General features: G+C 43.2%; 1 protein-coding gene across 1 annotated transcript in view; it reads left to right on the forward strand.

Annotated features, from left to right (window-relative positions):
* Positions 1 to 24,167, forward strand: part of Fam114a1 (family with sequence similarity 114 member A1) — an 80,405-nt gene that overhangs the window by 35,803 nt on the left and 20,435 nt on the right. Inside the window, exons 4-7 of the mRNA XM_034509234.2 lie at positions 9,723 to 9,836; positions 9,974 to 10,083; positions 12,887 to 13,021; positions 18,863 to 19,015. Coding sequence (XP_034365125.1) covers positions 9,723 to 9,836; positions 9,974 to 10,083; positions 12,887 to 13,021; positions 18,863 to 19,015 — 512 coding nt within the window. The remainder of the gene's footprint in view (positions 1 to 9,722; positions 9,837 to 9,973; positions 10,084 to 12,886; positions 13,022 to 18,862; positions 19,016 to 24,167) is intronic.

Here is a 24,167-nt window from a genome sequence, read left to right on the forward strand (position 1 = left end):
AGAATGCCTTTCTTATCCATCATGGAATATGCATTATCAAAAGCAATGCATTTCTGTCTTAGGTTGGTAAGGCTCTGTGCAGAATCTTACCCATCCTTGACTTGCTAGCCTATTAATTTAATAACTCTGTCTGGGGGGGGGTCCATTTTCAGGTTCAAGCCATGTACTTTGGCTGCCAACATGTTGATGTTGTTAAAGATAAGCTTTAACATGATGGGCAGGAATAAAAGTATTCCCAGGACAAGAAGTGCTAGCCTGATAAAGCTATATATGCCAATCCTGAGGTTTGACCAAAGTGGAAATACTGACCTCAGGCCATGGATAATTTTATCAGCATTATCTGTAGCATCAAAGGTCAACAGAGCAGCATTCGTTAAATTTATAATCTCACTGTGCAAAGTTAACACACCCAGAGAGGTGTCGGGATTATGCCAAATATCCTATAGGTATCTTTAAACTTTTTTCTAATTATAATGATAATCATTGTGAATTTCAAAAGTAACACTAATACAATGATATTTGTCATGACACTTGGGATGGATCCTAACTCTCGAACCCTGAACCTCCTTCAGATAATTTGAATGGGTTATAGAGCATCATTTGCTGTTCCAGATAACTATGTAAATCCTTTTGTATACTCAAAACATTAGTAACATTTTTTTGCTAGATGGTTAACAAAAAATAGTTGTCTTAACTCCTTTTGTCACTGCTATTGTAGAAACAGAGGTGCTAGCAATTAATGGAATTAAAGCTGATATACCAGCAATAATCAAGCCTGCTACCCTCTTGCTTCTGATTAAAGTCTAACTCAATTCTTCCAGCACTTTCAAGCTTTTTTCAGAGAATCAAGGTTTTCTAATACTCAGGGCAGTGAGACAAAAGCTGGTTGATAGACCCTCGTAACAGACATGCCAGGTTTCAACACGCTAACATAATTATAAATTATACAGTCAATGCATCTTACAATAAATGCTGTAGAAGAGACAAAACCAATTTTAGCTTGACAATGAAAAGATCCTTAAAGCATGCACTAACCCTTGTTTGAAGTTCAGATCCTGTCCCAACTTTATCTCTTGCTATCATAACATCATAGTGAGCTACAGCTAGCTTCCAGACATGTCTCTGACAAAGTCCAGATCCAGTCTTCCAAAAGTAGACTGTTATTTCCCATATTAGATTGATTTCTAAACCAGTACATGATTGAGTCCAAATAGCTGGTCTCCTTTAAGAAGGATACAGAAGACACAATTTCTCTTTTCAATTCTCTATCCCACAAGATCTAAGAACTTGAGGCAAGGCAGTTTGTCCCATCTTGGATATAGTCAAGCAAAGGTGGGTCAGGAACATATGCCCAATACAACTCCCCAGCCCTCTTGTCAGGGCGCTAAGCAAGCTCACAGGTTGGCATCATTCTTTGTCTCAGTAACAGTATGATTCACCAATCTTTTTAAAGTGCCATGGGCCACTTCCACAATACCTTGTCCTTTAGGATTATACGAAATCCCCATAATAAATTGTTGACAAAAAGTCTCAACTGCTCAACTACAATTGCCAGACCTATTATCTGTTTTTTTTTTATTATTGGATATTCAATTTATTTACCTTTCAATGTTATCTCCTCTCCCATTCCCCCCCCAAATCCCTTATTCCATCCCCCTCCTCCTATTTCTATGAGGGTGTGCTCCCACCATCCTCCCATTCTTGCCTCCTTGCTCTCGAATTCCCCAACACTAGGGAATCCAAACTTTCAGGGACCAAGGCCTTCCTCTTCCACTGATGCCTACCAAGGCCACCCTCAACTACCTATACAGGTGGAGCCATGAGTCCCTCCCTTTGTGTTCTCAGGCTGGAAGTTTAGACCCTGGGAGCTCTTGTTGAGTATTTTGATACTCCTTTTAAGAAGGACCAAAGCACCCACACTTTGGTCTTCCTTCTTCTTCTTGAGTTTCATGTGGTCTATGTATTGTATCTTAGGTATTGTGAGCTTTGGGGCTAATATCCACTTATCAGTGAGTACATACCATGTGTGTTCTTTTGTGACTGGGTTACCTCACTCAGGATGATATTTTCCAGTTTCATCCATTTGCCTAAGTATTTCATGAACTCATTGTTTTTAAAGGCTGAGTAATACTCCATTGTGTAAATGTACCACATTTTCTGTATCCATTCCTCTGTTGAAGGACATCTGGGTTCTTTCCAGATTCTGGCTATTATAAATAAGGCTTCTATGAACATAGTGGATTATGTGTCCCTGTTGTATGTTGAAACATCTTTTGGGTATATGCCCAGGAGTGGTATAGCTGGGTCCTCAGGTAACACTATGTTCAATTTCCTGAGGTACTGCCAAGCTGATTTCCAGAGTGATTGTACCAGCTAATATTCCCACCAACAATGGAGGAGTGTTCCACTTTCTCCACATCCTCGCCAACATTTGCTGTCACCTGTGTTTTTGATCTTAGCCATTCTGACTGGTATGAGGTGGAATCTCAGGGTTGTTTTGATTTTCATTTCCCTGATGTCGAAGGATGCAGAATACTTCTTTAGGTGCTTCTCGGCCATTCTAGTTTCTGAAGTTGAGAATTCTTTGTTTAGTTCTGTACCCCATTTTTAATAGGGTTATTTGATTGTCTAGAGTCTAATTACTTTAGTTCTTTGTATACCTTGCATATTAAGCCTCTATCAGATGTAGGATTGGTAAAGATCTTTTCCCAATCTGTTGGTTGCCAGTTTGTCCTATTGACAGTGTCCTTTTCTTTACAAAAGCTTTGCAGTTTTATGAGGTCCCATTTGTCAATTTTTGATCTTAGAGCATAAGCCATTGGTGTTCTGTTCCCCTTTCCCCTGTGCCCATGTGTTCGAGGTTTTTTCCCATTTTCTCTTCTATTAGTTTCAGTGTAGCTGGTTTTATGTGGAGGTCCTTGATCCACTTGGACTTGAGCTTTGTACAAGGAGATAAGAATGGATCAATTTGCATTCTTCTACATGCTGACCTCCAGTTGAACCAGTACCATTTGTTGAAAATGCTGTCTTTTCTCCACTGGATAGTTTTAGCTCCTTTGTCAAAGATCAAGTGACTATGGGGGTTCATTTTTGGGTCTTCTATTCCATTGATTCTCCTGCCTGTCTCTGTTCCAATACCATTCGGTTTTTATCACTATTGTTTTGTAGTATGGCTTGAGGTCAGGGATGGTGATGCCCCAGAAGTTCTTTTATTGTTGAGAATAATTTTTGCTATCTTGGGTTTTTTGTTATTCCAGATGACTTTGAGAATTGCTCTTTCTATTTCTGTGAAGAGTGGGAATTTTAATGGGTATTGCATTAAATCTGTAGATTGCTCTCGGCAAGATGGCCATTTTTACTATATTAATCCTGCCAATCCAGGAGCATGGGAGATCTTTCCATCTTCTGAGATCTGCTTCGATTTCTTTCTTCAGAGACTTGAAGTTCTTGTCATACAGATCTTTTACTTGCTTGGTTAGATTCACACCAAGGTATTTTATATTATTTGTGACTATTGTGAAGGGTATTGTTTCCCTAATTTCTTTCTCAGCCTGTTTATCTTTTGAGTAGAGGAAGGCTACTGATTTGTTTGAGTTAATTTTATATCCAGCCACTTTGCTAAAGTTGTTTATCGGGTTTAGGAGTTCTCTGGTGGAGTTTTGGGGTCACATAAGTTTACTATCATATCATCTGCAAATAGTGAAATTTTGACTTCTTTCTTTCCAATTTATATCCCTTTGACCTCCTTTTGTTGCCTAATTGATCTGGGTTGGAATTCTATGCTGAATAGGTAGGGAGAGAGTGGGCAGCCTTGTCTAGTCCCTGATTTTAGTGGGATTGCTTCAAGTTTTTCTCCATTTAGTTTGATGTTGGCTACTGGTTTGTTGTATATTGCTTTTACTATGTTTAGGTATGGGCCTTGGATTCCTGGTCTTTCCAAGACTTTTATCATGAAGAGATATTGAATTTTGTCAAATGCCTTCTCAGCATCTAGTGATATGATCATGTGGTTTTTTCTTTGAGTTTGTTTATATAGTGAATTACATTGATGGATTTCCGAATATTGAACCAACCCTGCATTCCTGGGATAAAGCCTACTTGATCATGATGGATAATTGTTTTGATGTGTTCTTGGATTTGGTTTGCAAGAATTTTGTTGAGTATTTTTGCATATTCATATTCATAAGGGAGATTGGTCTGAAATTCCCTTTCTTTGTTGGGTCTTTGTGTAGTTTAGGTATGAGTGTAATTGTGGCTTCATAAAATGAATTGGGTAGTGTTCCTTCTGTTCCTGTTTTGTGGAACAGTTTATAGAGAATTGGTATTAAGTCTTCTTTGAAGGTCTGATAGAACTCTGCACTAAAGCCAACTTTTTTTAGTGGGAAGACTTTTAATGACTGCTTGTATTTCTTTATGGGTTATGGGACTGTTTAGATGGTTTATCTGCTCCTCATTTAACATTGGTAACTGGTATTTGTCTAGAAAATTGTCCATTTCATCCAGATTTTCCAATTTTGTGAGTATAGGCTTTTGTAGTAGGATCTGTTGGTTTTTTTTAATTTCCTCAGTTTCTGTTGTTATGTCACCCTTTTCAGTTCTGATTTTAAATTCTAAAAAGTCTTTAATTTCTTTTGTTGGCATTCTCCAAACAGTTTGAAGTGCTCATTCCTCAGTCCAGTCCACTCTGCTGGTACTTTGCAAAGCTCACTGATGTGTATGTGCACAGATGTTCAATACAGAAGCCAGTCAGTGACTACTTACTGTATTGGGTGCTGCTGTAGTCACTTGAGTGCTGAGCAAATGAATCAAAGCTCCCTCCCCCAAGAGGAAGGAAAAAGCCAGTGGAGAATACACTCTCTGAATAGGAAAATTATGTAGAGTTCCAGGAAGTGGCAAATCCCTAAAAGTCTACAAATCAGAAAAAGTTCAGAGTTGCTGGGAATGTAGTTTAAAGTTTTTAAAAGGGTACTGGGGCTAGGCTTTGAAGATGTGATATTTGAACAAAGACCTAGAGGAAAGGATGGTTTAACATGCACATAGGAACTAACAACCAAAATATACACACCAATTAGGAAATGTTAGAATGTGATCTGCCTATTTTATTTCTGGTTATACATTCAGAAGGCTTGAAAGTAAGGTCTCAGCGAGTTATTGTATAGCCATGTTCAAACTGTCATTATTTACAAAAGTAACATGTAGGTGCAAAGCCATAGATCTGCCAATGAGTAAAGCATGGTATGTCTATACAGTGACATATTATGCAACCTTAAAAAGGAAGGGGATGCTGACACACACTGTGAATGGATGAACCTTGAGTGGCATCATGCTAAGTGAAACAAGCCCAGCCACAAGAAGCAAGTACTGTGGGGTTCCACCTGGATGTGGTACTTAGAGTAATCAAAATCAGAGAGGTACAAAGCGAAACAGAGGTTATCAGGGTCTGGTAGGTAGAGAGAGAAGGCTCTACTGCCTAATGGGTACAAAAGAGGTCTGGAAATGGACACTAGCGATGTGTCCGGTCCATGAAGTTGTCTACTGGAGCAGTTAAGGAGATACATTTTATGTTATACCCATTTCCCTCGGAATATTATGGGGAAATTCAGCCACATAAATCAGAAAACCAGTTGTATGGGATTTTGTCTGTTTGTTATGTATGTATCAGTTTTTAAAAGAAGGAAATATAGTTAAAAGAAGGCAATTTAGACAGGGAAAAAAAAAAAAAAAAACCTCCTCGAGACATAGCTGCAGCCCTTGCCTTTGGCAAATAAGACTAACAGAAAACGGCTTTGGGCTACCCAGTCACTCAAGTCGCTGTTCATCATTACCACTGGTCAGAAACCCAGCCTCCACAAGTGTACTGTTTCATCTTTCCCCCAGTGGGCTGGGCCTTTGGATTTGATAGGGGTCACAAGAAGAAGACTTAAGAAGAAAATTAACCTGGGGTGTGGTATCACCCCATACCCCATGGCCCCAACCCAACACCATCCTCACATCTTACAGCACAGGGTGATTCCAGACATTAACCCTGGCCCTGCAAGGCATGACCGGGACAAGGGAGGCAGAGTCAGGCCACACTGTGAACATGAACTTCACCTTGCTCTTGTTGTGAAGCAACTCAAGTTCAGGTTAGCACAAATCAGAGTGTTTTAAAGAAGCCCCTGACCAAGGATCCAACTTCTGAGGAGTTCGAGAATCAGGATTAGAACGCACTTGACCATAAAACTCCATTAGTATGTCAAAGGGATTATGCATGTTAGTTCTGGCATCAAATGGACTGGCTTTGAATCCTGCCTCTCACCTACCAACTTTAGGACCTTTGACAGATGATGTCCTCTTGATGGGCTTCGGTTTTCTCCGTTATGGAAGGGGTATAATGCATCTCTTTGCACAGTGTTATTAAGTAAAGTAGACAATTTAATACACTGTCTGGGATATCCTAAAGGTTCAATAGATGTCCATAGTGGAGAGATTCCACACTTTAATGGAAGGTAGATATTATCATTCTGGCAGAGAAAGCACAGAAGCAGAGACCCGCAAGAGTGAATTAGGTAACCAACAGCACACAGCTAAGAAATGGTGGCTTCAACGTCCTCGGTGGATTTCAGTCTAGATTTTGTTCAGATAAGCACAGGTAATTAAAAAGCCAAATGACCATGGAATGTTTCTAACGGACACTGTCCTGTGACATTCTTGCGACATTCTTGCCCTCTTGTTTTGGTTTGGGTTTGTTGTTTTTCTGGTTTAGCTTTCCAGCACTCACCTCCTGCAGCCTGAAAACCAGACCCAGTCCCAGCCTCAGAGCCTGGGGATTCCAGAGCCTTCCATGTTTTAGGAAGGTTTGTGGTGGCATGAAGTTATTCCACAAACGACACCAAATAGTGTCACACACACACACACACACACACACACACACATTTGTTGTCTTTCTCTTGCTAATAGAAGCCAGCCACCATCTCTGGAAATGAAGTTATTAGGGGAAAAAAAAAAAGTACCAGTGGCTTTGTTATGATTTCCTTATCTGGGCACTAGATGTCAGACTAAGTCAAGCTTTGAAAGTGGCTTGGCTAGGTAGGGTGTGGCAGTCTCTACCTATAAAAAAAAATAAATCACAGCTTTTAGGTAAATATAAAGCTTAACTTTGAATTTCTAGGACAATTCAGAAAGTATTTTCTTTTACTTACAAAAAAAAAAATTAGAATTGTTAATCAGAAAATAGCACCGTGGTGGCATGTCGGCTTAAACACATCTTAGTTGCATGCACATAAAAACCGTGTTTCATTCCGAAAACAAAGAGATAGTTCTAGAGACAGTTTATGCACACTTGTCTGTGGTCATTTTGGGAGGCTTTTTCTTTTCCCTTTGTTGTTTGGTTTGAGACAGTGTAGCCCGGGGAAGCCATGGGCTTTTTAGGTAGCTGAGGCTAGTCTCTTACCTTCCTCTGCTTTCCAAGTGCTGGGACTACAGACTGGTCAGTCCTTCCTTTGTGTTCTGAGATGAGGAGAAGTTGCTCTTCCCAACAGAGAAACAGACAAGACTAATCTACTACGGAGGAAGTCAAGGAGGTTCCAGAGTGTAAGGAAGAGCCCCTGAGCCCCAGGGCTGAGCGAGCCAAGCCTCCAGAGCTCACTTACTCCTTGACTTCGGCTCTCAGAAATTCATAGCTTTGAATCGTGGCTGGAAATTTCTGCAGTCTTCTTTTGGAAAATCTATGTGGGTTTTGTTGTTGTTGTTGTTTTTAAACTACCTTGAAGAACACGAAGTCAATGACTTAAGTGTTCTCTGAAATTTCGATGAGCTTCCATTGCAATGTTTGGAATTCATTGGAGGCTAGAAAGAATTAATTCAAGTCAGATTGAAAGCTTATAATTAAGTCTTAGGCTTAGCAGTTTGTTTTTTCGAGTAAGTCCGTAATGAGTTTGAGCTGTGTTTAATTATCTGCCTCAGTGTAGGCACATATTTCTATTGTAATTAAAGTTGTAAATCATGTTTCCTAAGTTTTCAGGGTTTGTAGGTAATATATGATGACAAATAGCTTTCGTTGGAATGAACCAGTAAATACCATTGCCTTGTGTTGCTTTGATAAATCAGGCTTTAATTGAGAAATCATCGTTGTGTGTGTGTGTGTGTGTGTGTGTGTGTGTGTGTGTGTGTGTTCGCACATGGGTGTGCATGTGTGAGTATGTGCTGAAGCCAAAGGTTAGCCTCAGAAGTCAAAGGTTATTCCTCAGAATGCTGTCTGCCTTGCCTTTTGAAATATCATGACTCACTTGGCCTGAAATTTACTGATTCAGTTACAACAGCTGGATGTCAATCCCCAGGGATGTTTCTGTCTCTACATCCCCAGCTCTGAGACTACAAATTTATGGCACCAAACCCAGATTTTCACATGGGTTCTATGCATTGACATCAGGTCCAAAACACGGCTCTGAGTATGGACTCATCTGTGTCTCCCTCTAACTCGGGAGACGGATAAGCCATCATTTGAACAGTGCTTTGTGATTCTGACTGGTTCCAGTTAGCTCTGGGGTCCTCTTTTGACTTGGTTACCACTGGCTTGTGTTTGAACAACCCAGGGTCCCAGGAATCATCCTTCTTCTCTCCTTATATGCCAAGGCAGGTAGCAGGCACCCAGACAGAGGGAGCACAGCCTGTTTTTCCTTCTAGAACTCCAGTAACCACGAGGACCACAGTGGTCTACCAGTGCTTTGATTCCTTCCACCTAAGAAAGGCTTACGCCATCTTAGTGCAGGGTGTCAGTCTGTCTTTGGATGGAATAGAAGACTCTTCTATTAAGTCAGGGGTTGGTTCTTGCCCAGTGAGTGGGAAGTTCTGCTCTCTACTCCTTACTGAATCCCAACTGTGCCCGTGTCTTGGAAATAAAGACTGTCCCTCCTTGGAAATACAGGTGTTATTTGTCTGATGGAGTAAAACCAGTGACCCTCAGTGACCCTCGGATTGGTACTCTTTCCCAGTTTCCCCACTGACTGACCCTTTGATTTAGGGCTATCAGCTCAAGACCTTTCCTGGTATTTTTGAGGAAATGTAATGTTAATTTTGTTTGTTTATTTGATTGATTGATTGATTGATTGATTGATTGATTGATTGAAGGGCTTCATTTTGTTTAGAGACAGGATCTTGTTAAGTAGCTCACACTGGCCTAGACTCTTATGCAGTCCAGATGGCCTCAAACTTGCAACCCTCCTGCCTCAGCTTTCCTGAGTGTTAAGATTATGTGCCACCATGCCTAGGTTTACACATAGAAATGTATTGAAGGTCATCTGACTCCAATTCAGCCAGTGTTAACTGAGCACCTACAATGTGCTAGGACTTCAACAAGCCAACAGCAACCAAAAGAGAATGGCATATCAGCCATATGACACTTTAAAAAGCAGGAAGAAGACATGGCAGCCATGTCTTTCAAAGACGTTGACTTGAATTTGGAATTTCAGTGTGAAAAATAGCCACCATGAAAGGCAGAAGCCAAAAGGGGTCTGGGAACATAGTGAGGAAACTGAGTCATGAAAGGAGAGTGGCTTTAAGGTCATTCAGCCTGACCATGCTGAGCTCATCTTTGGGCCCTATCCCAGGGAATCCGAACACCCTACTGCTATCCAGGGTGGACCCCCCCACAGGCCAGATGGTCTTGTGAGGTTAGTCCAGGGGTCTGCACAGACTGTGCAGATTGTAATGTCTCTGTGAACTATATATTTATTTTCTTACAGGTCATGGGTTAACAGCAGTCAAGGAAAGGGCAGGGGCAACCCTACGAATCCACAGCGTCAATTCCGGATCTCCAGAAGGAGCCCCAACTGACGCCGAAAAGGAAATCTCAGAAAGTGAGTGGCGCGTTCACCTGGTGTATTTTTTTTTTTTTACCCCGTGTGTACGTGTGCAGGACTGCACAGTGAGAAAGGGCCCAAGTTCAGATCAGCAAAACAAATTCTAACGAGGGTGTTCTTTCTTGCCATGACAGATGTGACTCCAGATCAGGACCCTGCCGGAGGCCCCCACACTCCTCCTCCGCAAGGGGCGGCAGGGTCTAGGGGCATGCTGTCAGCCCTCACCAACGTGGTTCAAAACACGGTGAGTCCCTAGCAGCCTCCCCTGTAGCTCGGTTCCTTTGATCTTTCCAGCTCGTGACCCAGATACATGAGAGAGAAGGCGGCCTTGCTCCTGACTTTGGATTACCGTTTGCTGTGCTTTCTACCACAGAGTAGGTGTAACCTTGGATCTGAAATAATAAGGGCAAGATGAAATGCGGTCTGTGTTTAAAAGAAGAGAGTGATTTAGAAGGCCTTTTTTTTTTCAATCTGATCTAACAGTGTCCTTTTCAGCTGTTTCAAGGACAGCGTCTAGGTGAGGGAGGAAACTCAGAGCTGGGACAGCTGTTCTTCCTGGATCAGGTCTCAGTTCTCTTAAAATTGTGAAACCTAAATAAAAAAGAACTAGTAACAATTCAGGGGGAGTAACCCAGAGACCAACCCTACCATAGCCTCCCTTCTGATCCTGACTGTCCCCTTCTTTGCAGAACCCTAAATGTACCCCCTGAAAGTTCTAGTTTTCCTTTGTTTGTTTATTCATTTTTTATTTAAGTTGATTTGATTTTTTTTAAAGGCAGATACACAACCATCTCACTCCTGAAAGAAGCTTGCTATTGACAACAAACATTGAAAGGAAGCAGAGCTACCACACGTGAGCCAGCTCTCCTCAGCACGGGGAAGAAAGGAGTCAGTTACTATGTAGAACATGCTAACTATATTTTCTAGAAATATGGCTCATGCCCTTCTTAGTCATTTATCCATTTGTTATTTTAAAGAGAGACAGTTGACCCTCACTATGACCCATAGGTTGATGGCCATATTAAGGCAATTTAACAATGGATGTGATGCATTATGGGAGAGGAGGGGGCTGTGAATGGCATCATAGGTTATCTTACCCAGATGTTGGGACAAACGTGTGTCAGGAATAAAGGAGATGACTATCCTGTACTTGCTCCTTCAGGGACCCTAGACTGGGTAGGAAGAAGGAGGCACACCAAGAAAGTGTTAAGAGTCACATAGCAGAGCTGTTCAAGGCCACCATGAGAGTGGAGGAAGCTCTTTCCGTAACTCGGGTGTAAAAAGTGAATTCATGGCTTCTCACCGACCCTTTTTTAAAATGATTTTTTACATGATTACTGTATATGCATATGGTAAGAGGGCACCTATACCATGGCACTCATGTGGAGGTCAGAGGGCAACTTTGTGGAGCCACCTCTCTCCTTCCACTTTATGTGGGTTCTGGGAATGGAACTCAGGTCACCAGGTTCATGCAGTAACTGCATTGATCCACTGAGCCATCTTGCCAGCTCTGAGCAATCCAGTCTTGAGTGCACCCCCAACTGTATCCTCCTGAACCTGCTTGCTCTTCTTCCCACAGTCCACCCAAAGGCTACTTGCCCAACAGGACATAGATACTGCCCAGTCTTTGTTTATTCTCTGCTGTAGTGACAAGATGTTGGGGGAGGGGGGCAGGAAATCAAAGCAAGCAAAAGTGTAAGCTACGAAGAAGCCCATCATCCTCTGTGCTAGTTGCTTCTATCATTGCTGGGACAAAGTGCCTAGCCGAAGTAACACAGGGAAGGAGATTTATTTTGCTCATGGTTTGAAAAGCTTTAGCCCACGGTTGCCTGGTCCCAAGTCCTTGGACAGGACATCATGGTGGTGGGAATACGTAAGAAGGGGGCTCTTTACCTTCTGGCAGCCAGGATGCTGAGAAAGAGGAAGGGACTGGGGACCAGATATAACCTTTGAGGTATACCCCCAAGTGGCCTACTTCCACTAACTACGTTCAACCTCCAGAAGTTTGTAGAATGTCCTGAATTAACCGTACTCTGAGAGCCAGAGATGTCCATGAGCTTGGGGGGAGGGGATACTTTATTTTGAACCCATAACCTCCCTTTGAAGTATCTGCTTTCACAAATATGTTCCAAAGTGTGAGTTTTGATTGGGCTCCAGATTTGAAAACAAATTATAAATTCCTGAAATGGAGATGTCTGATAAAGTTCATTCATTCAGTAAGATAGAATGTGCCATTTAAATATTTGTGAACATTAAATAGATGATATAAAAATAAAATCTAACATTTTCATGTAAGGTAAGAAACAGGCAGATGTATGGGAATTGTAGTCAGAGTTGTATTGTTGGGATTATGACTGGAGGGTTCAGAGCAATGTGGTTCTGTTTATTTGAACCGTGTATGTGAGTCTTGGTCGCTTTAATTTTTGTTAAAAGGAAAGCATTGGCTGGCAAAATGATTTTTCCAGAGTGCTACCTGGATAATAGACCAGTTTCTAAAACTGGAAGTACACAGAAGGCTAACTGTCTTACTTCATTAATGTACTAATTATAGTTGGTGTTCCCCAGTTTCAGAAAGTATGTAAGAACCATCTGAAACAGCCTGAGGGTTTGTGGCTTCAGGGCCCTGGATTAAAAAATCATCTAAATTAGCATGAGCATTTGACATTTTAATAACCCACCCCCACATAATTCTGTTACTTACGCTAAAACTCTTTCAAACAAGACAATCGGGTCATTTGTTAATTTTGTGACTTAGATACACATCTATTGATATGCTCAGAACTACTAACATGAATCCCTAATGTGCACTGTCCTCCCCCCAACATTATTTTTTAATAACACCACATGCTCTACAAATTATATAACATGTGGTTTTTCGAGGAAAGAAAACAAGATTAAATAGATGATCTATCTCATGATGTGAAAAACCCGTGGCTTTCCATTTATTTTAAATATTTGACGAGAATGCTGGGTACTTGGGAACTGCTGGTCACTGCCAAACAGCAAGCTGTAGAAAATCTAATCTGATGTGCTTTTCTCATTTGCAGGGCAAAAGCGTCTTAACCGGAGGACTGGATGCTTTAGAATTCATTGGCAAGAAAACCATGAATGTCCTCGCAGAAAGCGACCCGGGGTTTAAGCGGACCAAGACACTAATGGAGAGGACCGTTTCCTTGTCCCAGGTGAGACTAGACCTGTTAGTGATTTTTTTCTCCTCCTTTCACTCAACAAAATTCAAAGCACATGTCCAAACATATGTGACAGAAGAAGCAGAAAGAAAGCTGAGTGTCTGACACTCTCACTGACGTCCTCGTGGGAGACGGGCAAGGTTAATTAATGGTCCCTTATGCACGCTATTGGTTATCATACAGACATAGTGATAAATAAACATCTGGTATAGAGTATACATGCTGTTATGCATTATAAGTGGACCACACACACACACACTCACACACACACACACACACACACTCACACACACACACACACTCACACACACACACACACACACACACACACTCCAGCCAAAGGCAGCCTTAATCATACTTTCATGTTTTACTTTATTCATTTAATAAGCCCTCGCAGATTTATCCAAGTATGTTGTTTTAAATACCCCCAGTTCCACCACTTTTCAGCTGTACAACCTCGTGGGTTTGCTTTCCATCTCTGTGCCTCAGTTTCCCCCTGTGCACTGAGGTGACATCAGTACCTCCTGATAACTTTGCTGTGACGGTTACACAAGCTAGAACAGAACCCATAAAGATATGTCTGCCCACACACATATAACATTTATTCTAGGTGAGGTTGCAGAAAGTGAGACTGGGTCTTAAAAACTGGCAAATTCTACCCCTGTTGTGAAAAAGAAGAGGAGGCCCAAGTTAATTTACCAAGCTACCATATTTGGGGGCCACCTGGGCTATTTTTGTCACAGCTGCAGGCTAGCTACAATTAAAGGGTTGTACTATGCACGGAAGTGTGTCACCCAGCACCCACATGGGCCAGCCAGGATGCTACATGTTGGATGAGAGTGAGTCAGGATGAGAGCTGTCAGAGATGAGACCCGAGTGGCAATGGCTGGAGCCTTTGGCAGACCATGGAGGGCATTTGCAGGGCTGTTAATGAACCGGGGAAACAGCTACAGCATTTAGACGGTTACAGGGACTCGCATGAGCTGGCGGGAGGACCTGTGCCAGGAAAGCCATTCAGATGATAAATAAACAAACATCTGGTATAGGAGGATACATATTGCTATATACTATAAGTGGAACTCTGGATGACTCTTGTTCCTCCTGAAAGCAGAGGGCAAGGTGGGCTGAGACAGACAGGGATTATTTAGTCGAGGGGGGAGGGGAGGGGTAATACCTATATTAGAGAAAACAGGGTGGGAACTTCTGAAGCCTGGGGGAACCATCAGAGCTGGTTCATGTCAGAATCCAGGGGAGGAGAACCAAAGAGGAGACCAACTGGAAGTGTGCCAGACTGTGGGTGCAGCTTAAGGAGCTTGGTGAGGGCAACCGATGACAGCAGACGACCCTAGCTCACCGCAACTTATTACATACTTTATAAAGAAGAGAGAGGTTCAGTGGCTCTCCCAATGCATGGACATGATCAGTGTCCGAGGAGATGGCTATACCAGTCCTTACACGTCACATACACACACCCAGGGGTCACACTGTTCCTCTTATTCACAGTTATCATGTCTTTAAAGTAAAACATAATAATTCTTCCTGTGTTGGAGAGATGGTTTGGTGGTTAAGATCATTTGCTGCTCTTACAGGACTGGAGTTCAGTTTCCAGAACCCATGTCGGGCAGCTCACAACAGCCTGTAACTTGAGCTTCAGGGTGGCTGTAAGGAGGCCCTCTTCTGGACTCTGTGGCAGCTACACTCAAGTGTAAACATACGCCCCCTACCCCCACAATACACATAATTATAAGTAAAAATAAACCTTTAATTAAAAAACATCATGTCTTCTGGACAAAAAGTCAAGTGTCGGGAGCAGGCCTACTTTGATGTCTACAGCACCAAAGATGGCAGAGAAAAGTGTTGAGAGTTGGGGAATAGACTCACTGACCACCAGCTAGAGCCTTTTGTTGCGTAGGCTCCTTGGAGTAGAAGGAAAGTCTGCAGGATGCCCTGTCACTCTCCCCGGAAGCAGATGCTGTGTTAAGTGAGAGATAAAGTTGGGTCAGAACAGAGTGGAGTCCCTGCAGCTAGCAATGAGTGGCTAGTAGAGGTAGAGTTTGGAAACAAATTCAGATTTCCTGACGAAGTAAGTGTAGGCTTTGAGGCAAAAGGATTATCTAGGGTGGCTGTAAGGTCTTCACCAACTGGAGGGAAGAAGCCACTATTAACAACAGACTTCAAAAAGAAAGTCTGTTACAGTGTTTCCTGATACACTGAAGATATTATATAAGTCAGTTTTCTGTTCCTGTGGCAAAATCCCTGACATAAACAAGAAGTTTGTTTGGCCTCCTTGTTCTGGAAGGTTCCATGACTGGTCAGGTGGCTGGCTCTATTGCTCCGGGGCTTGTGCTGAGACAGAACATGAGAATGAGGAGTCTGGAAAACAACATACCTGTTAATCTCATGGTGGCCAGGAACCATGGGGGTGGGCCAAGGAACCAGGCTTCCAATATTCCTGCAAGGGTACACCCCCAACAATTTCCACTCTCTGGGCTACTAAGAATTCCACCACCTCCCACTAGTGTGTCATGGACTGGAGATCATGCCTTAAGCATGTAGCCTTTGGCAGACACTGCAGACGCATCTGGGCAGGGGTAGATTGTAGCGTTCCTGGTGACTGCAGGAACATTCACGCCTATTCCTGTAACACAGGGAACAGGATGCAGTGGTCAGCCGTTCTCCTGCTCCACTGTTTCCTCTTCCACAGTTCCCATCCCACCGTGTCCCTGTGTGGGAGTCCCTCCGTGTCATGATCACTCCCTCCAATCTGCCTCTGTTTTCCAGAGGCACACTGAGACCAGCCGCCTGGTTAAGGGACTGGTTTCCTGGGCAGCTTTGATTTTTACTCCTCACTTACAAGTAAATCTGTCTCTGCTTAATGATGCTCCCCTTTCCTTTCCATTTTATCTCTTCACTCTAGCCCAAAGTAGCGATTCAGAGAGGATGCTGGCGCTGAGAAGGGGCACCATCCCAGGGCCACTTGGTTTTATTTTCCCATCCCCCAGTGCCCTGAGGTCAGGGGGCCAGTTGTGTTTTATTACAAGTGTTAAACCTTGCCAGGAATGGCTCCACTGTGTTAGTTTGAAAACTGTAAAAGACAGAGACTTACTAATTTAGTCTTAAAGATAGACAGGAGAGAGAATTCCTTCCACGGCCTAGTGGGTTCTTGGCTAACAACCTCAAGAACCCAAACGGAAAATGAGGCTGCCTGTTTTATTGGCACATAATAAACACCAGCCTCTGTTCTTGGATGGTCTTCCCCCTGTGACCTTGTGGCATTGGCCGGTGTATTTATGGGGCTCTCTGCAGATATTAAAGGACTCCATCAACTTAATGTCCTTGTAAAGTTAATGAGAAATCAAATAAAAGAGGCCTAGCATCAAAGCAAGCAAGTGCAGAACGTTGCTAACAATGGACGGACTCACGGATGTTCTGTCGTCTCTGTTTTTAAACAACAAAATAATTGGAGGTGCTTAAGGGGCGGTGTCTCTCTCTTAGCACGCACAAGGCCTGGGTTCTAGCCCTAACACTACAGTATAGATGAGCAGAGGGAAGAGGAAGTGAGGCAAAGAGGGAGAAGATAGCAGAAAAGAAAGGAAGGGGCAGGGAGGAAAAGGCAGAAAGGGAGACATTATTCCTGTGAACAGAAACTCAGGATCAAGACATTCCTCTGGAGCCCAGCACAAGCATTTATAAGTTAATTTCTAGTGTCTGCTAGTGAATACATTGTGAATTTACATTTATTAACTCTTTTCATCTTCACACACAGAAGGTTTGTGGTTGTTTTTTAAATGTAACAGAGTGCCGGGCAGTGGTGGCGCACGCCTTTAATCCCAGCACTTGGGAGGCAGAGGCAGGCGGATTTCTGAGTTCGAGGCCAGCCTGGTCTACAGAGTGAGTTCCAGGACAGCCAGGGCTATACAGAGAAGCCCTGTCTCAAAAAACAAACAAACAAAAAACAAAACAAATGTAACAGAGCAAGATCAAACCAGCTTCTTTCTATTTTGAAATCTGCCTGGGTGCAGAATTCTCAATACCCTCACAAAGAATTGGCCTCTTCCAGTGCTCAGGACACATGGCTAACACTGATACCCACTAGCATACTAACTGGCCTCCAGGCTCACTCGGGACCTGTGGCTCCTCTCAACTCTTACACACACACACACACACACACACACACACACACACACACACACAAACACAAACACACTCACTCACACACACACAGCACCCTACTCATGGTACCATGGGCTCCCCGTGCCCCCAGCTTCCCATTCCTATATAATTCTACCATTTCTGCTCTTCTCTCTTTCTGTTCTCTTTGCTCCCCCTCAGCCTCTGCCCCTTAGCTTTTGGTTTTCTTTGCTCTGGCTCTTCTGCTCTCATTCTCTTTCCTCCCTCTCTCTCGCCCCTCTCCTCTCCTCTTATGGCTGGGTTCGGTCTAGTGGCCCAGCTCAGTCTCCTCCACTCTGTCCATGCTCTGGACTCTTCCAGAGGCCCATGGCTGTTCTCTCCCTCACATCTACATGAAACCCTTCTCCTCAGCCACACCTGGGAGCGTCCAGGTCCTCACTTTACACGTCTGGTGATGACACCCCCACTTTATAATGCAGTGTTTCGAAAGCCTGTCAGTGTAGAAATTTTGGACATTTAGAAAATAATTAACTACACAGGGGAAAGACTTCAGTGGGAAGCAGAGGAAGCCTCGCATGCTTCTTTCTAAGCCTTCTCCTAGGCACGGATGACTTGCTTTGTTTGGCTCCACCAAAAAAAAAAAAAAAAAAACAAAAAAAAAACAAAAAAAAAAACACAAAAAAAAAAACAAAAAAAAAAAACTGGAAATGAACAGGTGTAAATATTAGTCAACAGTATCAATCTAGTATCTACCTTTACCATCCTTTTAAAATGTATTTTTAGTTTTTGAGTTTAAACTATATTTACATCATCTTTCCCCTTCCTTTTTCTCCCTCTAACCCTTCCCATGTACTCCTTACTTTCTCTCAAATTCATGACCTCTATTTTCCTAATTACAGTTTATATATACATATGTGTGTGTGTGTGTGTGTGTGTGTGTGTGTCTGTGTGTGTGTTTAATTACTGTAACACATACATTCATATATATAATTTCCAAATATAGAAACACAGCCTGTGTAGTCTATATAAAGTCACGTGTAGGTATACATTTTCAGGGCCGACTATTTGGTACTGGATAGCCTAATTTGGAGGCTCTTCCATGAGAAGACCGTTTCTCCACCTCAGCATTCCTTAGGTGTCTATAGTTCCTTGAGTAGGGCTGAGGCCCCATGAGCTTCCACACGCGTATGTTTATTGGTGTCATTTTGGTTCATGTCTTGTTTAGGCAGCCATGATTATTAGACTTCCATGGGGACCCTCGGGGAGGGGAAACCTCCTCCCCGAGGGCTAGTTTTTATGGTATTGTAAGGCACCATGCAAGCTTCCAAGGGAAAGGAGCAACCATTAGTCCTACCCAGCTGTGATGCCTCTGAACTAAAACAATAACCAGCATGGGGCAGGGTCCAATAGTGGCACACATACCTTGGCAGTAACCAACATCTTTTTTCATTGGACTAAAGGCCCTCTCAACAGGACGGAGATTATACCTGGTACTGAAAACCAAACCAACTACCCAGAGCTAGCAAGCTCACGGACCATGGAGGAGAACCTATGACCACCTATTTACAAAGTCATTTTAAAGACATTCCAAAGTGATGAAAGAGAGTTTTCATATACTATTTGCCCTCCCCATCACCTCCATATCTTGTACAGGAAGGTAACATGAAAAGACCTGTCTAGTACATGAAGTGTGTGTCTCTGCAGATGTTGAGAGAAGCCAAGGAGAAGGAGAAGCAGAGGCTGGCCCAGCAGCTCACAGTGGAGAGGACTGCACACTATGGGATGCTGTTTGATGAATATCAAGGTTTGTCACACCTGGAAGCCCTGGAAATTCTGTCCAATGAGAGTGAGAGCAAGGTACATTTCCCACGGGTCATTTGAATGGCATTCTTTGGTGATGTGTTTTCCTTAGCATGGAAGAAACCACTGAGAAGGGTCATAAAGACATGTTCTCTCACCTCGTGATTTATGCCGAGGTCTCACAGACTGTACAACCTGATAGACATCCGCTCAAGCTTGTAAGCAGTCTCCTCTATGCCCTGTGCTAACCTATCCCAGCCCAGAAGGGTCGACAAACCAAGAGTCCCCACTACCCCTTCCCATGGCAGGAAAGGCTGCTCTAAAGCTTGCCCACCAAGCCCTTCCCTCCTTTGGCAATCTCATTCCCAGATTAGGGATCCCTGACCAGTTTGTGCCTTTATTCTACCCAGTGAGCACAGAGTGACTGGGGTTTCTGTCAAACTGTGGGCATCGGGTGCATGTTAGTTCATGAGTTACCATTTTACTTAGTTGGCCACCTTTACCACACTATCTGGGCCATAAAGGGCAAAATCAGCCTTCTGAGAACCATTTGAAAATGTTTCTATTTAGAAACCTATGAAACCCAGATTACCAAACAGATGGCTCTATATGTTCTCACAATCCCACGTGACCCCAGGCAAACAAATTGTTTGGAATGGAGGCAGAGCTAGGCTGCCTGAGCTCCTGCCTCAGAGAAGAAACCAAAAGGGCCGGCAATATGGCTCAGCAGGTAAAGGCACTTGCTGCCAAGCCTGGCTACGTGAGTTCAGTCTCCAGGTCATACAAGGTGGAAAGAGAGAGTTGATTCACTCTCTCTTTATCCTCTGACCTCCATGTGCACACACAACTATGATAAAAAAATTAAAATAATAAAAACAAACAAACAAGCAAAACACAATTGGAGGATAATTTTTTTTAAATGACATGAAAAGACAAATATGCTAACTCAACTACCGGTACTAGTAAAGAACTTATTTAGTTCATTAATTAAACGGGAAAAGCAGGCAGGTGTTACCACCAGCTGTAAAGAAAACCAGAGGAGGAGCACTGAACCACAGTTGCAAACAGACAAAAGCTTGTCACCAGTAGGGCAGACTGCCCTCCACCTACAAAATTCATCTCTGCGTCTGCAGAGAATGGCTTTGCACTGCCATCAGCCACCCACAGTTTATGCTGCTGTAAAATTGCTCCCTTACATTCAGAATCCCATAATCCTATTTAAAAAAAAAAAAATTCCCACCAAAGCACAGAACCCTCCCCGTGAAAGCTGAGTCAGGAACCAGCCTTTATGTGATGACACATCAATATGAGCCTGTGGGATTTTGGGTCCCTCTCACTGCAATCTGCTTGAAATGACAACGATGATAAAGCCGGCCTCATAGGGATTCTAAAGGGATTCAGTGACAACGCCCATGAGCTCATAGCAGCCTGCCTGGGACAAGGTAGGTGCTCAGTGAACGCTGGCTGCTGTTTTGAGCATCCGTGTGTATAAGTGAGCGTACTGCTGCTGACACTGTATTTTCTACGCATTTTATGTTGTAAACATCTGTTGTTACTATTATTAAGACAGGAGACAGGATACTGCCCCCACCCCTTGATAATATAGAGAGGTTGCATTCTGGCCAGTTCCATCACAGACCTCAGCTACAAAATAGCCCTCAGCTTCTTTACAAAATGCCCCTGCCTCAGCCTCTCAAGTGCTGAGATCACAGGGGTGAGCTCTATAAGGTCCCATCCATGATAAGTTGCTTTGGGGCATATGGTAAGATGGCACTTGCTCAGGCCCAAAAGCAAACGAGAAGCAGAGGACTAGACTAAGATCTCACAAGCCCTCCAAAGACAGGTCTCCAATGACCTGACACCTCTCCCTGTCCCCACCCCCAAGGCTCTACCGCCTTCTAGTAGCTCCAAGCTGGGAGCAAAGCCTTTAACACAAGGACCTTTGAGGGACGTCCTAGAGGGGTCTGAATCTTCTCTTTGTACATTGTTTCCACAAGCTTCGTTTTCTTTCCCCAGCCTGGAAATTTCTGTGGCATTTGGTGAGGAATGTGGAACTTTTAAAAACTTAGTGATGATAGTTCCTGGGTGCTGTCATAAGCAGCCCTACAAGTCTGTGTGAAAACCAGCAGAAGTCATTTTTCAGTCCTATGACAGTCTGGAGCAGGTTACCCAGTTAGCAGGCAGCTTCCTGTACTCAGGTCTCCAACAAGAATACAAGGTCTTTAGGCACAGCTAATGACATACAATGCTGCCAGAGAGATGTATTTATAGCACAGGGACTGTGAGTAATGGAAATGCACATATTTCGAAATTCCTAAAGGTGTAAACATGGAACAGTCTCACCGAAAAAATGGTGTGAGGTCGTATATTCATCATCATTCATCAGCAAGAAACACTTATTCCCCAGTGTGTACACATGTCAGATCACCCACCACACTGTATCCCACAGATACATGTACACAGGTCACATCACCGCACTGTATCCCACAGATACATGTACACATGTCAGATCACCCACCACACTGTATCCCACAGATACATGTACACAGGTCACATAACCACATTGCATCCCATAAATACAAGTAATCACTTGTTAATTCAAAATCAAGTTAAGATGGGTCCGGTGGCATAAGCCTGAATCCCAGGTATTGAGGAGGCTGAGGCAGAAAGATTTCAAGTTCAAGGCTTGTCTGCATTGCAGAGTGAGTTCAAGGCCAGACTTTGCATCCTGACGCCTCTGTCTCAGAATAAAAAGTGCATAAAAAGAAAAAAGAGATGACTGAGGATAAAGCTCAGGCATAGACTTTGCCCCAGTCCGAGCACTGAAAATAAATTATTTAAATTCAATTTGAACTCAAAAATAAGGGTCAGGAGCTGGCACATTGGGTAAAGGCACTTACCACCAAGACTGATGGCATGAGTTTGATCCCTGGAACATACCTGGTGGAGGAAGAAAATCTCTGACCTCCACACACGTACAAATAAATAAAGTGAATAAGAAAAGGTCTGCAGGCCTTTGTAGCTTGGAGGTAAAGTGCTCACCTAGCATACACAAGGTCCTGAGTTCAATTCTACACCACCCCCAAAATGACAATAGACAAAACTCACAGGATGACTCCTTAAAATTTAATGCTAAGGAAACATTCAGGACACACTTCTACTAAGAAAATGTTATTGTGTGTCTGAAACACAACGTTACTAAGTAGCCTGTGTTTACCTGGCAATCTTACATGGGTACTTTACAAGTTAAAGAACTCTTAAGACAAACCTTTGGAGAAATCAGCTCTGTCTTTCTCCCTTGACAAACTTTCATCCTGACCGGGAAGGCTGAGTTCCCAGGTGGGATTCTCAGTCCCTGAATTTCTATTGCATTCTCCAGTCTGCCTTTTAGTCTCCAGCTGTCTTTTACCTCAAAGTGCCATGTACAGGTAAGCGAGACACCTTTGTTCCTGCTCCACACATTCCCATTGCAGGCAGCTACCTTGAGTCATCTTCTAGGTTTACACTGGTCTCAGCACAGCATGGGAAAGAGGCCGACTCAGTAACCTGGAGAGTGTTCTAGGAGGGGAAATATCCCATGTGTCCAAGTCTTAAAAATGTATTGGATGTCACCATGGTCTAATGCCTGAGTCCCGTCAGCCTGAGGTAGTAGAGAGGACACTCCCATTTGAAAGCTGTAGACAAAAAAGGATGCTTGTTGTATCCACTGATATGTCATTGGCTGAAACTCAAACATCCCAAGAGAAAGGAATGGGAGTATTAGTGCTGGAGACCTGGCTGGTTTCAATGCCTGCCACAGTCTTAAGGCCTGGAGTTTAGACCCTAGCACCCACATCGTGGCATGAACAACCACACCACACCATCAGCAGCACACATGCCATAATACATAGATAAGTAAATAAACAATACAAAGGAATTATTATCAATGATGTTGTGTCAGATCGATTCTAAGACAGTCCTGGCAGTGTGGTACGTGATAAGTGGGAAAAATCTAATCATTTGTTTCATTACACTTGGTTGCATTTGTTTTATTCTTATTTTTATGGAAAGGGGGTATAAGACATTCTGTGTACCCTTGTGAAGAGTGCATGATTAATTATGATTAATTCTTGCATCCGACTACAATTCAGTGCACACCCCTGTAGCAGACTAGCATAAAAGAGGGAGAAGCAGGAACATGCAAGGGAAAGGAAGGCTCTCAGAAGGCCAAAGCCAGAGGGGCTGGCCGGAGCCACAGAGCAGGGCACATCTGCTGCTACCTGCCGGACTGCATGGCTAATGGGTTTTGTTTTGAGTTCCTGCCAAGCTTCCTCCCAGAGCCTTGGGCAGGCGCACAGCACCCAGTGATGTGCGTAAACCCTCAGGAAAACAAAGTCTTCCAGCCCGGATGCCCTAGCTGACTCCTAGTCTGGTGTGCCGATCTGCTACCACGTGAACAGTGAAACCATCCCATGGACTATGCTCCCCTGATAGTGCTCCCTCCAGAGCAAGAATCAGACTTGCAGAATGAAAAACCAGAAACATACAGCTTTACAGTCACGCCTCATTTTAAATATGATAGTCCATGACCTGTGACCAATTTGGAAATTTAAATTAATCTTCAGAGGGTGGCCATCTGTACTTGTTTTGAAGTGTACACAGAGGGCACTATCCAAAGGGAGACTCTTTCTGACAGTGAGCAGAGGTGATGTCAGTCCAAGCCGAGCCTCCTCCCCCAAGCTCTCCCTGCAGGGATCCTTACCTCCCCAAGACAGTGGCTGTTCCCTCCTTGCTGACCCTGCAGCACCCTGCCTCCATGTCCACTATGGCTGATACCCATTGTCTTGGGCTTCCCTGCCCTAGAGCAGTGGTTTTCAACCTTCAGAACAGTGTGACCCTTTAATACCTTGTGCAGTGGTGACCCAACCATAAAACAATTTCATTGCTGCTTCATAACTGTAATCTTGCCACTGCTGTGAATCATAATGTAAACATCTGATATGCAGGATATGTGATATCCAATCCCCCAAAAGGGGTCCCCTCAGCTCGAGAACTACTATTCTAGACAAAGAGTTTTCAGAAAATGAAGATGTATCTTGGACATTTTTGTAAATTCAGTATAAGTCATGTCTAATAAGAATATATATATATGTGTGTGTGTGTATATATATATATGCATATGTGTTAGATCTTTCATTTATTGAGCAACATGGTGTTTTAAGTCAGTTCT

This window comes from Arvicanthis niloticus, chromosome 7 (genome assembly GCF_011762505.2).
Source record: "Arvicanthis niloticus isolate mArvNil1 chromosome 7, mArvNil1.pat.X, whole genome shotgun sequence".
Lineage (NCBI taxonomy): Eukaryota > Metazoa > Chordata > Mammalia > Rodentia > Muridae > Arvicanthis > Arvicanthis niloticus.